At 33.5% G+C, this 15968-nt stretch overlaps 1 protein-coding gene across 1 annotated transcript in view; it reads right to left on the bottom strand.

Annotated features, from left to right (window-relative positions):
• Positions 1 to 15968, bottom strand: part of eya (eya transcriptional coactivator and phosphatase 2) — a 178969-nt gene that overhangs the window by 129308 nt on the left and 33693 nt on the right. Inside the window, exon 2 of the mRNA XM_089099899.1 lies at positions 7168 to 7443. Within this exon, the coding sequence (XP_088956025.1) occupies positions 7168 to 7281 (114 nt within the window). The 5' untranslated portion in view covers positions 7282 to 7443. The remainder of the gene's footprint in view (positions 1 to 7167; positions 7444 to 15968) is intronic.

The raw sequence follows: 15968 nt of genomic DNA, 5'->3' as shown, positions 1-15968 counted from the left end.
TTCTGTTTTACTGTTTTACTAGCTCAGTTAAAAATCTTCCATACAATTTAGAGACAACAGGAATAACAGCAATGGATCGGACACCGTCAAGATCTTACTTGCGTGATTCATTTAGCATGTTCACATAAAAATATACTTTTTTTTACTCTCTGAGTTTCATTTGTAAAAATATACTTCCCCCCAAAAAAGGATTATTAAAAACAAAATAAAAAATAAAATATCCAAGAAACACTTTTATAAACTTCCTGTCATAAAGCCAAGTTAACGGAGTCTATAATAAAAAATACTTAAACATAAAAGTAATTTATAAAAGTAACTACTAAAAATATTTATAAAAGTAACTACTAAAAATTATTTACACCCGGTAAATCTGGTATCCAGTAATTAGGTGTATACTGAACTCAAAACTAGTGATATATCGTAAGGTGAATGTCTCAAATCTTGCTTGTTACCTTTGTTTTTTAATGGAATAGTAAAACCAAATTTCAAACAATTTCGGGAATTTACCAGCAGTGGCACTGCAAAAATGTAGGAGGGATGTCTCTGATTTTTTTTTTTTTTAAATATTATTTTTTTTATAAAAATTAAGATACAAAAAAAAATATTTTTCGAAATCTTAGGGGCTTACCGATATTTCTCAAGGAATATACAAAAAGGATATTTTCTTTAAATCTAGGGGGCTGGATAAGATAATCGCCCCCTCGATTGGGGCTCCTGCTCACCATTATATGTAATATCATTAAAATTAAATAAAGATTTTGAACCGTTATAATCTAATGATAGAACTTATTAAAGCCATTGCTGATAATTATTGACACAGACTTTAGGGGAGGCGCCAAAATTTTAGGGGAAGTTCCCTTGTCCCTCCCCCAATTCATGCCACTGCACTGGACAAGGAAAAGAATTTAATTGAACTTCAAAACTGTAGGCCCATTCATTTGACATTTACAGATTCGTTCTTTATTTGAGGGACTTCAAAAGTACTCATGGGGGATTTTTTTTTTCTTTTAACTGGGAAATTTATCACCTGAATGGAAACGAAAATAAAAGTACTTCTATAGATTAAGGGGTGCAAACGTTAGATCCCATTTTGTTCAGTTTTGTTATCACGAAAATGAAACCTTGGATGTTAAATAACTTTGCTAGGGCACAAACACACAAATTTATTTCAAAATAAATGCGAAATTCAAAGAGAAATAAAAAAAAATTAATGAAAAAATATTTAAATAAATAACCAAGTACAGAAATGGGCAAATTATACGCAAAAAAAAGAAAGAATAGGACAAATCTGAATTTTTTTTTTAATTTCACATGACCCCGATCACCCCTCCTCCACCCCTCCCATACCTTTCCGTCGCATACAATAAATAAAGCTCATAAAGTGAAAAGAAATTGGATGAGGTATTTTTATTGGACATAATCAAAGAAAGGGCTTAGGAATATATTTAGTCAGGGAGAACCCTAATCCAGGCACTTACACAGGAATTTATTTGGAGGGCCGACATTTTGGGGGTGGAGCAAGCTCGAAAACCTCAAAATTAGCAATTTATACAGAAAATATAAGACACTGCAGTGAAAACGAAATAATCTCAAGATATTGGAAGAGAGATCCAAAGACCCCTCAATCGTAGGTGTATAAAATTCATATGAAAATACTAAAATTAAGAAAACCAAAGGATACAAGGATCTGGAAACACGATCATGAAGGAAGCGCGGGTGCCTCTTGCTGGAAAAATTATCTTATCTTTTTTAAGGGTTTAGACCATGCTCATCCATAATTAAGCATATAGCCTATAGAAGTAGGCTACATAATTTGCATGTTTCAACATGTTTCGGTTCAAATTTGGAGTTGGACACTGATTAACCTTAGTTAAAAAAGCAACCTGCAGGTACCTGGTTAAAGTTTTCAGCCAAAACAAAGAGGTAGTTGAGATAAAACCGAAATGCAAGCAATTTTGAGATTATAAGGTCCTAATTTGGTTGACAATTACGCAGTGTTGACAAGATAAAGTGCTGAAAAGGTTTGTCAATTTTGGACAATGAATGTCAATTATCCTCTTAAGAGGATGCCGACACTGTAAAATTCATAATCATGAATAATCTACAGCTAGCATGTATATTTACTTTCCTTTTAATTGCTTTTTTAGTTTATTTTCGTCTTCGTTAGCTTTTCCCACGCTCAAGTCCATAATTTTCTCCTTCTCTCATCTGGCGATCATTTGTTCTAACGCATTAGAGAATGCAAAAACATAATGGAGAGAATTCTGGAAGAAGGATGGGACAGACAGAATGACAGTCGAGTGAGTAGAGCATTATTAGCAACATCTGGTACCAAATCACTCAAATCTTTGAGAGGACAAACTCAACTTTCTAGGCTAATAAGAATCAATTCAACAACAATATAGCCAACATGACTATTATTACCCTTTTGAAACAGTACGTGGCAACGAACTGCAAGTAAAAAAAAAACCTTCTACACCATTTGTAGCTGTAACTCAAACAAAGGAATTTGATAACAATATCTACACCTAAGGCCGTATCCCGGGGGGGAAGCGGGGGTGTAGGGTTGTTTGACCCCCCCCCCCTAAAAAAAAAATGTTTGTTAGACTCGTAAAAACGTAACAAAATGAATCGAAACAAATCTTGTATGCATTTTTGAGTTCTTTTTGTGTAAACCCCCAAAAAATCATTTTGTAACTCCCTCCACCCCTGAAAAAATCCTAGATACGGCACTGTGTATGCCAAAAGAAGATTTCACCCATCAACAGATTATCATGGTCGTTCTTAACTATTATTACCCTTTTGAAACAGTACGTGGCAACAAACTGCAAGTAAAAAAAAAAAAAAAAAAAAAAAACATCTACACCCTTTCTAGCTGTAGCTAACAAAAGGAATTTGATAAAAATATATATGCCCAAGGACGTATCCAGAAGGGGGAATTAGGGGGTTTGAACCTTCGCTCCGAAGTGTTTGTTTGACTCGTAAAAATGTAACAAATATGAATGTAAACAAATTTTTTATGCATTTGTTTTTGTGTGTAAAAACCTCCTCCCCCCCAAAAAAAAACCCTCTGAAAGACCCCCCCCCCTGAAAGACAATCCTGGATAGGGCCCTGTCTACACAAAGAGAAGGTTTTACCCATCAACTGTTTTGTTGGTAGTTCTAAACATATACAAATTTCATTAAGTTTAAAGTTATCCAGTAAAAATTAATAGCACAAGAAAATTCGCACTTTTTTTTAAATAGTGGTTAAACAAACCCAAAAAGAGGTTAATCTTGAAAAAAAAATAATATCATCAAGTTCAGTATATCCATTTGAATTTAAGTCGATCTTTGGCACACATATGAGTTGTTCTGAGGGCAAAACGATCAAGATCACTTTTTTCAGTGTCAAACAGTTCATTCTAACAAACTACAAGTAAGGAGCTACTCGGGCTAATGGCAATCGAAACTAAAAAAAAATCAAAAACTATTGATGACAATATACCCATCAAAGCATTCTAATTTCCATTGTGATTCTAAACATATAAAATTCATCAAGTTTAAAGTCACCCAAAAATAAAATACGAGCCTGAGAGAATATGCTTGATTTTCAAAAAATTCGAAACACCCCCAAAAAGAACACCATTACACCATTAAATTCAGCATATCAGAGAAGAGTGTTCCAGAGGTTTCAAGCTCCTATCTAGAAGAATACGAAATATTGCCCCTTTCCAGACAGTATCGAACTCTATGGTCTGAGAATGTAGGGAGATGACTTATTCGAATAGAAATTGATATTTCTAGTGACATTTTTGAGTGTCAAAAGAAATTGTGTCATGGCAAAGTGGCACTTTCCGCCACTTTATGGCAATAAGTATCAATTTTGACCTAAAGAGTATCGAAATGCTATCGAATGTATTCTCTGAGATTCCCAATAAATTTAAGATGGGTGTAAAAATGCTTATTCAGCTCATCAGTTTCAGAGGCAGTGATGTTGCACAGTGATGCACATAGCTCACACAAGATAAAGTGTTTAATAAAAACAATAATTTAAAAGCGCCATTTAACTGAACTGACCCATTTTAACCTTCACTAAATTATGTAAAGAAGAGTATCACTGCACATCAGCTATTATGGAGGAGGGTCAGTTGTTCTTTGTATGTGTCGGGGGACCTGATGTTTCAAAAGCTGCATTTTCATGCCCAAATTTCTTAACTTTCTTGAGGGGAGGTTGCGGGGAAAAGGTGTAACTGCATCATAAAAAACAACATTATAATGCTTATTTGCACATGAAGGGAAAGATTGGGGGGGGGGGGTATCCTGACTATCCCCAGGAAATCCATCAGGGGAGGAAGGCCCACATTTCTTAATTTTCTTGAGGGGAGGCTGCAGGGAGAAGGTGTAACTGTATCATAAAAAAACAACATTATAATGCTTATTTGCACATAAAGGGACAGATGGGGGGGTATCCTGACTATCCCCAGGAAATCCATCAGGGGAGGGAAAACTACCACAAGCTTTGTTTTTATCAAGATTTAAAAGAGAACATTTCTTCTTTTCCTGTTTTTATGCACTTTTTAATGTCTTTCTCCTTTACCTTCCTCTTTCCTTGCCCCCTGGCCCCTTGCTGGCTCCATATAAAAAATACTCGTGATGAGCTCCCCTTGAACACCGTAGAAATGATACCCATGAAATTACTCTTGATATTTCAAACTTCAACTCTCCTGAGGTAAAGGGGTGAACTTTTCCAAGGATGATTATGAGTTTCGGCGCATTGTTATATGACTATTAAATTTGATTGTAAAAAATAGGGTTGAAGGAGGGAATGATGGTCTTCATATTTAAGAGAGTATCGGATTAAACATTTTGTATTAACAAACTGTAAATAAAGAGCGGTCCCTGAAACAGAAACTCTATAAAACTAAATTTGATTATTACAATATATGCATATGAAATCTGTTTTTATGCTGTTTATAAACATGAAAAATTTACTAATTTGAATTTGCTCATCAAATGATATTAGCTAATAAAAATTGCATACGTTTAGAGAAAGGGGTTAAACTGCCGCAAAAAGGGGTGCAATCTTAGTGACAATTATACAATGAAGTTTAATATTACAAGAACCCTAAAGTCACTATCTACAAGATTCTATATTTTCCAAGGGAGGATGGTTAGGCTTGCGCGTTTGTTTCTTTTTCCAGTGGTGATTGTATCGAACTAGTAAACGGGAATTATTGAAAGAGGTCTCATCCGAATGAAAATTTAAAGATCTAAGGACCTTTTTAGTTATAAAAAGAGATCATGTCACAGCACAGTGCCCAATACTGTATTTTGACCCGTAAAAAATGCAATTTGACCCGAGCATGGTCGAAGTCCTATCAAGCGGAAAGTTTGAGAGGTATTTGAAAGGCATTTATCAGCCTCTTTATCTCAGAGGCTAAACTGGCGCGCGGTACTTAAAACTTTTCTATACATAAGAAGGGTTTCCCCCTCCCCAGATCTTCCCCACTCGTTTTACGCTAAAGATTTGACTTTTTGCCCCAACGCTTTAAGAATGACGACTCAAACCTAAGGGCAATCGAAATTATATAAAAAGTATGAAAGATCAAAAATCAAAGAGCGTATTGACACGCCATTTCTTAAAAAAATAAATTTTTCAGTTCCAATATTTTAAAAGGGGACTGGTAAATAAGACACTTGCAATTATCCACAAAATAAATGTGTTGCACTCATAAATACTTTCAGTAAAGCACAATAAGAATTTAGTATAAACAATGGGGGAATGAGGAGGAGGCAGCCTCTCTCAAACTTCTGTTATTTTTGAAGTTTTAACATCGCGCTCTATTTGCACTTGAAATAAAAACTTCTTCTCCTTTTTGGATATTTTGGAGGGAGGATATTTTGGACGCTATAAAATATCATTAAAGTGGTAATTTCATTTCAAATAGCTTGGGATGGTAACACCCATTAAATTTGTCACAGCAATAGCTGACATTTCAGGGGTATACTGGAAGGAGGAGTCTTAAGGAAATTAATTATTAAGCAGCTAATCTAATTAAATGAAACCCTACTTAAAAATTTTAGAGTTTTGTCACCAAAATATTGTGGCTCATTAAATTATTACAAAGCTTAGAGCTTACGAAGGTTTTTTGCAAGTCCATTACTGCAAAATCGAGCCAGATATTAGGTTTGTAAGTGTATCACATACTGTTTTCGTAAGGTGAATTACCTATAAGGGTAGGGATACCATATAGATCTTATGGTAGACGCTCCACTGTGCCGGGTAAAGAAAGTAAAGCCTCGAAACCCGTTAAGGCATGTGGTATCTCTTCTGATGAGCCCTAATGAAAGGTACTACTTGAAAATATTTCACTAGATTTAAGGGGCTTTTGCTTGTAAATTTACAACGACTTACATTTATTGATGACGACTTTGCATCGATTTGGAAATTTCAAATTGGTTGATGGTTCGGTTATACCGTTTTGTCCTAGGTAATTGGATAGATGAGTAAGGTTAAAACCTCGTTCAAGTGTAATTTACCTCACTTGCTGGATTAGGATGACAGTTCTTTTCTTCTTCTTCTCTCTCTCTCCTTTTTTTCTTGCCATGTAATTACCTCTTAAACATTAGGATGACAGTTATATATATATATATATATATATATATATATATATATATATATATATATATATATATATATATATATATATATATATATATATATATATATATATATATATATATATATATATATATATATATATATATATATATATATATATATGTATATATAAATATATATATGTCACCATGAATATCCGATATTCGCGAATGTCGACATTCACTGGTGAATGTCCGAAATACCGTTTTTCTCCTTGGATTTAGTCATTGTTGCCAGTCAACTTTTTCAGTTTAATGCGAGGTTTGATGATGACAGGTTAGGTTAGGTTTGGTTGGGCTTGGTTGGATCACATACAAGTGCATCTCTTGACAAATTAAAAAAAAATTTTCTTTGTTGCAAAAAACTGAAAAATGAATCAAGATATAGAGATTTAGCAGAAAGGCTGCATACATACTAAAACGCAAGTACCAAGCAAAGACAAAAAAAAAATTAACAGTAACTTCAAAAGAAACTTTCTATCTTAAAGAATTAAAATAAAAACTTTTACGAAATTCAAAGCAAACCTGGGACGGGCAATCGTTATCCGTTTCCTTTTCACATTTTAAATTCAAAGCTGTAATCCCAGGGGAGGTACATGATGAACCATTTATTGAAAATCTTGGCAAAACTGACACCATTTAAAATTCAATCTTGGTACACTCATACACACACAATGAATTCACAAACACCTCTGGACCACCGGTTTTTCCAGCGGCTACGCAGGCGAAGAGCTGCAGACCATAAGAAAAGACCCTTTTCCAGATACTGTTTTTCTAAGAGCCGTTTAACTACCCATGTTTCTAAAACCAAAAGACCGGGCTTGTTCCATCAGAAAAAAACCCAAAATGAATCAATCTGATATAAACTTGAATATATATATATATATATATATATATATATATATATATATATATATATATATATATATATATATATATATATATATATATATATATATATATATATATATATATATATATATGGTGTATATATTAAGAATGATGAAATATTTACAAAAGTGTGACGTCAGATTCAAAAGGGAAAGCAGTACCTCCCTTTCAAAATGAGAAAGAACAAAAAAACTTATAAATACTTTTGAAGGGGGCTAAAACATTCTCTCTGTGTGGTCACTCGGTGGGGGGATGTCAATTTGTCAAACTGCAAAATAGGGTACTCTTATCATCTTTTGAAGCGTAAAAATAACAAAAATTAAATTATATGTGTTTATTATTATTATACGATGTGAGCTATTGTATGATTATGCAAGTTATGATATGATTTTATTAGGGCATAGATATATAAGCTTAAAGACAAATTACTTATTGTAGTTACTCTTTTTACCTAAGATCAAATAGCATACTTTTTATAAAAAAATGACTCAAGCAGAAACTATATACTTAATAAAAAAAAACGACAAGGGAAGGGCTTAGCTTTAGATTAAAGCTTACCTTTAATCTCTATTCAAATTAAGAAACCTTTACCAGAGAACTTCTGTGCAGAACCTCTAGACTGATTGGCGATATTTCTTGCGGCTTTTAATTAAAAAAAATAGTTTATCCTTCAAAAGTAAAGAACTGCATTAAGCCAAAGCCAAGCATAATTAAAATATCAAACTTTAAACGAAGAAAAATCAATATCAGTGAATACATGAGACAATAAACAACATAAAAATTTCAATGAACATTTCATAAATTATCACAAACAGGAACAGGGCCTAAGTCTTCTAAAGCCCAGAATGTCATTTCAGCTTTATTGAAAAGAATTTGCGTTTTGAGCAGTGGCTTTTATTTGTCATAATATTAACCAAAAAAGGAGAAGAAATCACTGTAATAACCAAAATCACCAAAAACGTAATGAAAATAGATTAACTGTTTAATATTTAATGATATTCGTTCTTTGGAGTCTCAGGAATTCTGGATTTGTTGAAGTTATAAAAGAGAAAACATTCAGAATATGCTTTGTGTTTTATTCTCAATTTTTTACATGATTTTTCAGTTCCATTTATCATTTTACTTGTAATAGTAAAAAAATGACGAATGATTTTTTTCTACATACTTGATATCATTTTGTATTTATCTATTAAAAATCATAAGAGTGCTTTCCTTTCTACAAGAATTGTTTTTTTTTTTTTTACCCGCTTTCACGATGAAGCTAGAGAATTAGAGTCGGGTTAAGACAACCTGTATCCCTACTTTAGTATTTCTTCATCGAATTTTGAACAAGTTGGAAGGCGTATTTCCAAAACCGGACCTCACCCTCTAATAACAGCCGGTGTCAGCTGTAAAAATCCTCATCGCCAAGTGGCCCATATCCGAGCAACATGTGGTACAACCAAGAACAAATAAGGGGCTCGTTACTTTCAACCGTGGATAGCAAAGGAACAAAAAGAAAATAGGATTTTAAATAAAGGCGGGTAATGGCATCAGTTGAAAAATAGGGGGAGAGGAAATGCCCCCTCCAAGATTTATTGCCGCCCTAGATTTGAAAAATACGGTTTCTGTTATTTTCATTTAAAATGGCTGTTTTTGGTATTTTCATCGGAAATTAAAAAAAAAATTGCCCCTCCCCCTAGATTTTGAGAAACACATTTCACCCCTCCCCCCAATTTCCGTGAATTGACGCCACTTAAGGCAGATTTTATAATGCCACAAAAGGCATAGCTTTACTCAGCTTTAAAAATGAAAGAAGAAAATTCGCTTAGCGCAAAAGATCCACAAGGAGCAATGCTAGTGGGATCCCAGCTGCTTCTAATGGGACACGGTAAAATTTTAGAAGCATGGGGTTGCTTTCACGTGCACAACCTGTAAAATAGGGAAACGCAATTACTCACCAAGAGCATTTATAAAAAATGTAGATAAGCAATCGCGAGATCAAGTTAGTGTTTCAACAACCGTAGATCTGCAATAGTTCTGCAAAAACACAATTTTTAATCGTTGTTGAAAATAAACAACAATACATTCAAAGTCATGTGAACATTGCTTTAATATTTTTTATTAAAATCATATTTACTTTAGCCATGTTCACTATTTACAAGGCTATTCACAGCTTTTCCCAGTGAAATAAAATGCTCTAAGTTTCAGTTTTATAAAGCAAAAGTTTCCCGTGTTCTCAAATGTCAATGTCCATTCCACTAATTCGAGAAGAAAGGGGCCGATGCTTCAAAAGATTAAATAAAAAAAAACAAGTTTTTTTTAACTCAAAGCAAGGAGCAACATTAAAACTCAAAACGAACAGAAATTATTCTGTATATGAGAGGGGTTGTCCTCTCCTCAACGCCTCGCTCTTTACGCTAAAGTTTCTATTGTTTTAAAAAATATCGTTGTGAGAAAGAGTCTAACTTTAGCGTAAAGAGCGAGGTGTTGAGGAGAGGACATCCCCTTTCATATAGGCCTACGGAATAACTTCTGTTCGTTTTGAATTTTAATCTTGCTCCTTACTTTCAGTTAAAAAAAACTTGTTTTTTTTATTTAATTTTTGAACGTTTTTGACTTAATATAGGTTTTGATTTTGGCTCACCGTACATGAATAATTAAAACAAAATTTGCATATTAATTTTACTTTTATTTGGTTAAATGCCTTTCTCGAAAGTTGTTAAATTTTATTTACGAACGTTTTTATTAGTAATACATATAGGCTACGTAACTTACGAATTAACTTACGTAACGAACTTCTATATTCATATATTTTTAATACGTATATTAGGGGGTTCGACTCCTAGTCAATATCTCATTCTTTACGCTATAGTTCGAATCTTGTTCCAATTCTTTAAAAATGACCGCTTAATCATAAAGGTCGTTAATTAGAATAAATAGCTTTTATGAAAGTACTAAAATATCTTTGGCTTAAAGAGCAAGGCATTGACTAGGTGGCGAACCCAATCATATACGTTAAAATTTCTGTTCGTTTTAAGTTTTGATGTTGATCATTACTTTCAGTTGAAAAACTTGCTTTTTTTTATTTAATTTCTGATCTTTTTTTAAATAATGGTGGGACATCCAGCGCCCCCTTCATAGTAATGTCCCTTCCCCCATGAAAACTTCATCCTTGGAAAGATTCTACAACATAACCCATGACCCCCCCCCCACTACCAGAAAAAATCACCCCTGAAAACGTCTGTACACTTCCCAATAACCAATACTATATATAAACATTGGGTAAAGTTCATAACTTTCAGCCCTCCCCCCGCAGAATTTAGGGGATTAAGTCATCCTAAAAGACATATTTATTATATTTTGGACCATGATGAACAAAATGACTATCTTAAAATTTTGATTAGGTGACTTTGGTGAAAAATGAGCGTGGGAGGGGGCCTAGTTGCCCTACATTTGTTTTGGTCACTTAAAAAGGGCACTAGAACTTTTAATTTCCGTTCGAATTAGCCCTCCCACGATATCGTAGAACCACTGGGTCGATACGATCACCCCTGGAAAAAAAAACATTCTGTGATCTTTCTTCTGGCAAAAAATAAAAAATTCCACATTTTTGCAGATAGAAGCTTGAAACTTCACAATAGGGTTCTCTGATACGCTGAATCTGATGGTGTGATTTTCATTAATGTTCTATAGCTTTTAGGCAGTGTTTTTCGAAAATCAGGCAAATTTCCTCAGGCGCTTAACTTTTGATGGGTAATTCTAAACTTGATGAAACTTATATATTTGAAATCAGCATTAAAATATGATTCTTGTGATGTATCTATTGGTATCAAAATTCCGTTTTTTAGAGTTTCGGTTACTAATGAGCCGGGTCGCTCCTTACTTACTTACGTTACCACGAACTGTTTGAAAGTGCCTTCCGTGTCATACCTTAGGTAGAAGATTAAGATTACAAATGGAACAACTTTCATAACAAAGAGACCGTTTTTTTTCTTCTAAAACTGTGTGAACAAAATAAATTTATCCCAAGATTGTTATTTTTTTTAATTTCTCGCTCAGATTGTTAAAAAAAAAGTTTGTAAAACAACCCAGGCATTTAATAGATCTTACTGCAGCTAATGGCAATAACTCATTGAGCAAGCGCAATTACTTTGGTATATTGAGATAATTCTAAAAATATCGATTCCTGTAAAAAAAAAACAAAAAAACTTATGGAGTCTTTGAAACTAACAAAAAATATTATTTGTTAATCATGATAGATAAATATACCAAGATCCCACCTGCAAAATGACAAATTGTATCTCATAGAACTTAAATGCCCAAGAAGAAAATAATGATTGAATTATGTTTCAATAAGCGCTTTGGGATACAACTCAATAATTGTAATTGAATAACCAAAATTATTGCATAAGCACTACTGAACGCTGGGAACGATTTCAACTGTGGATAGTTTTAGTCCACTCTGCTGATCAGCCAACTTTGTTGGTCACTAGAACACGATTTTTGATACAAAAATCGCTTACCAAAACAGATTGTTGATCAACAGCGTCGCTAGAAAAAGCCTAAGGAGGCAGGACCTGATTTGATTCCACTTATTTTAGCGTAAAAATAAACTTTTTCATCACTTAGGCTAGGAAGTGCTTTTTTTTACTGCAACCAGAAGGCGAGGAATCACAACCAAGCCAGGCGCATAAGAAATTCATTCCAGGAAGAATCAACTATATGAGGTGTGAAGGCAGGAGCCGTGATTGGAAACTTTAGAATTGGTAATTTAATGCTAAAGGGCGTTGGCTGCTCCCTTTCCCACAAATTCGGAATGAGCTTCTACTCGTTTCGGTTTCTAACGCCTTTGACCAAGAACGGACAGCATTACGAAAAGACAGTTATTCTAATTACAAGAAGCTAGTAGCTAAAAATAAAGATTCTCATTACCAAAAATCATTTTAAGACTTGGCCACCTGAGAAAACTATCTGATCTTCGAAATTAAAAGACATCAAACAGAATGACTTTTTCAAGGGGTTAAGCAAACTTTAAGCTTCTTAGCTTGCACGTAGTTTAGATCAGGAGCTGATATATGCTATCAGTACAAAGGTTAGTCTATTAAGAACTCAATTTAATATCGAATACATTTTTGGCACCAAGTTAAATGAAATCTGGAACATAATATCAAAAAAAGGCATTTGGTTGTTCAGTCGCACTTTGAGGCATGGCACATAGGAAAAGTTAATAGGATCAGTTAATAGGATCAGCACATAGGATCAGTTTTTCTGAAAGCAGCTAATTTTAAATCCAATAGATGCAGCTAGTTATGAGGTGCTAAACTTATAAAGAAAGTCATTCGAACTACCTCAATATACGTATGTATTATGAAAAAGTATTTGAGGTGGTGTGGACATGTCCTAAGGATGTGTCAAGGGCTTATTCCTAAAATATTTTAGCTTGAAAGCTAGCACAGGTACAGTGGCTTAAGGCTGTGCTGAGCTGCTGGAAGTTTGTAGTAGGGCACAGTAAGAAACTTTTTTCTCGAACCTTTTTAAAGGATTTACTGGATGTGATGATTCTTCAAAAGCGAGTTTTTTTTTTTTGCTTTTTTTTGGCTTAAGAAATAAGTATTTGATTTTACCCCTAAGTTTTCTTCACAGCAGATTTTATGCTAGGCCGCCTTGTAGATTTTATATATATATATATATATATATATATATATATATATATATATATATATATATATATATATATATATATATATATATATATATATATATATATATATATATATATATATATATATATATATATATATATATATATATATATATATATATATATATATGTATATATATATATATGTGTGTGTGTGTGTGAGTGTGTGTGTATGTTTTTTCATTTGAGTGCACTCTGCAGTCAAATGAAACCGTGACGGCAAGATCTCATGTCTAATAAATCATTTTAAGACCCACAAAAAAAAAGTAAGATTAAAAAAAGATTTGTGTCTGATTTTTTTTTTCTTTGCTCTCCGGAACTAAATAACCGACAACGCCTAAAGTTTCAATAACCAGGAACAATTCTTTGGATTAATGTTCAAAATCAATGAATGTTAGAGCGTTCCCGCTGAAACGAACCTTAAGTTAAAAATCAAGCTTAAAAATTCATATTTTCTTGGTGTCGAAACTTCAACCAGCAAAATAAGTTAACACCCCATTAGAAGCTTTCGGATTTGGAAATGTCAACATTTCTGAACGTCTTAACTGGAGACATAATAACAAGACATACCTTTTCGGTGTGGATATTCGAGGGAGAAATTCAATTGACTTTGAATAAGTATAGAAGTGAAAAATGTAACAGCTTAAATGAGACTAGTTCTTCCCTGGAGATAACTTTAAACACATCAACATCAAACCATGCGATCTAAATTAATGGTACTCCTTGAGTCTGTACTTATATAAGTGAAATCAGGGGATCATTTCCTTGATTAAAATTTAAATTAGAAGAATTGGGTTTCATGAAAATTAGAGTAAACAAAGCCTATAATACTACACTAAGTCGGCTTTTTTTCCTTAACTACAGCACTTACTAAGGTTTACCTATAAATTTTTTGAATACCAGAAAATCCATGTATCTCCTACTACCGTTGTAAATGGCGTGCGTGAAAAAAAAGAAAAAGAAAAAAAAATCAGACAGTTTGCGGGTACCGTATCGGGTGAAGTATCTGGCGAACTCGAATCTGGCGAACGCGTCGCAGTAAGCTACTTAAGATAGGAAACAGATTTCTTCTTTTTCTCTCAAGAAGAAAAGATTTATAAGATAATGAGAAGCAACAATGTTTTTAACAGCGCTTCAAAAGACATTTCCTGGCTAAACGGGCAAATTGAAGGAGTCAATATATTTTCTGACTTTACAACCTCGCGGTTGACTTCAATTATTGACTGACAAGACGACTTGATGTCTTTCAAACTGTCAATCAGACACAAGCTTAACAAGATAAGACGAGGAAGCTTATTTGAGTCCAAATGTTCGTTGATAGAGCTTTCATCAAGCAAACAAAGCATGTTTGAAACTTAAAAGACAAGAAATGTTGAACAGACGATTCTAAGGGCTGTTTTAGGGCAAAGGCGACCACAGAGCAGGAAAAGATGAATAGTTGCTCCTTTTAAATAGTACAAGATGAAAAGTTTAAGGTCCTTTTAATGACGAAAAGTAAAATTCCTTGTAAAATTATAGAAAAAAAATATTTTTTGGTAAGAAACTTTCAAACCTTTGCCCTCACCCTTTTTGGGCAAATTAAATTACTTCTAGTTTGATTTCTTAAAACAATGTGTCAGACGTCTTTGTTAGTGAATCTAATCTACGAAAAACTTGTGGCAACGAAACAAGTACGATAATTATAAAACTAAACAGTATATTTGTTGAATATGTTGATCTTCTTTTCCAAAGTGTATAAAACATTTTTCATGAAAGTATAGGGGGGGGGGAATGCAATAGACTACAATCAAAAGTTAGATATAGTTACTAGCCTGATTTTCGATGTCATTTTAGATAGGCTAATGAGAACCTTCTGCATGTTAGCATCGACTAAAATGATGAGATATTTTCTTTGCTGATGCTTATTGTCATTAAATAAAATAAAACAAGTTTTTTTTTTTTACTGAAAGTAAGGAGCGACTTAAAACTTAAAACGAACAGAAATTATTCCGTATATGAAAGGGGCTGTCCCCACCTCAACGCCTCGCTCTTTACGCTAAAGTTTTTATTGTTTTAAAAAATAAAGTTGTGTGATAGAGTCAAACTTTAGCGTAAAGAGCGATTCAAACCAAAGAGTATAGGTACCTTATAAGAGTGGAAAACGGCACTGTTGGCAACTGGAGGCAACAACTGCTTCCTAGAAACGCTGAAGGTTACCTTCTACTTTCTTAGAAGGCGACTCAAATTCAATGCCACATCCGGTGGGGGATAAGAGGTTTGACCCCCCCCCCCCCCCCAAATGTTAGTCCGACTCGTAAAAACGTAATAAAAATGTCATATAAACAAGTTTTCCATGCGTTTTTAAAATATTTTCTGCATCCCCCTCTTTTCCTCGAACAAAAATCCTGGGTACAGTCCTGCTCAAACTATAATTTTGGAAAACATTTTGCCCTCCTAAAGTCTGAATCTTCTTCGGTAATTCAATGAATTTTCACTCACAGTTGGTGTCTAGTAATACAAGTTCTTTTATTGAGACGCGTCCATCATAAATTATATGATTTTTTAAAAATATATGCATCTTTTGTATATGACACCATATTAATTATTTGTATTATAATATTCATATTAATATAACAAAAATTACTTATAATTAGTGATAGTTAGCGTCCTGAACGCTACTTAAATTATAATTCTGGAAAATATTCTGGCCCCAGTTTGGAATCCAGTTAGATCCCCCCCCCCCCAAAAAAAACAATGCCATCTAGTGCTTGAC

This window comes from Artemia sp. Qi Xiang Cuo, chromosome 14 (genome assembly GCF_049724085.1).
Source record: "Artemia sp. Qi Xiang Cuo chromosome 14, ASM4972408v1, whole genome shotgun sequence".
Taxonomy (NCBI): domain Eukaryota; kingdom Metazoa; phylum Arthropoda; class Branchiopoda; order Anostraca; family Artemiidae; genus Artemia; species Artemia sp. Qi Xiang Cuo.
The sequence above is the reverse complement of the archived record's forward strand: the minus strand, read 5'-3'. Positions and strand labels throughout refer to the sequence as shown.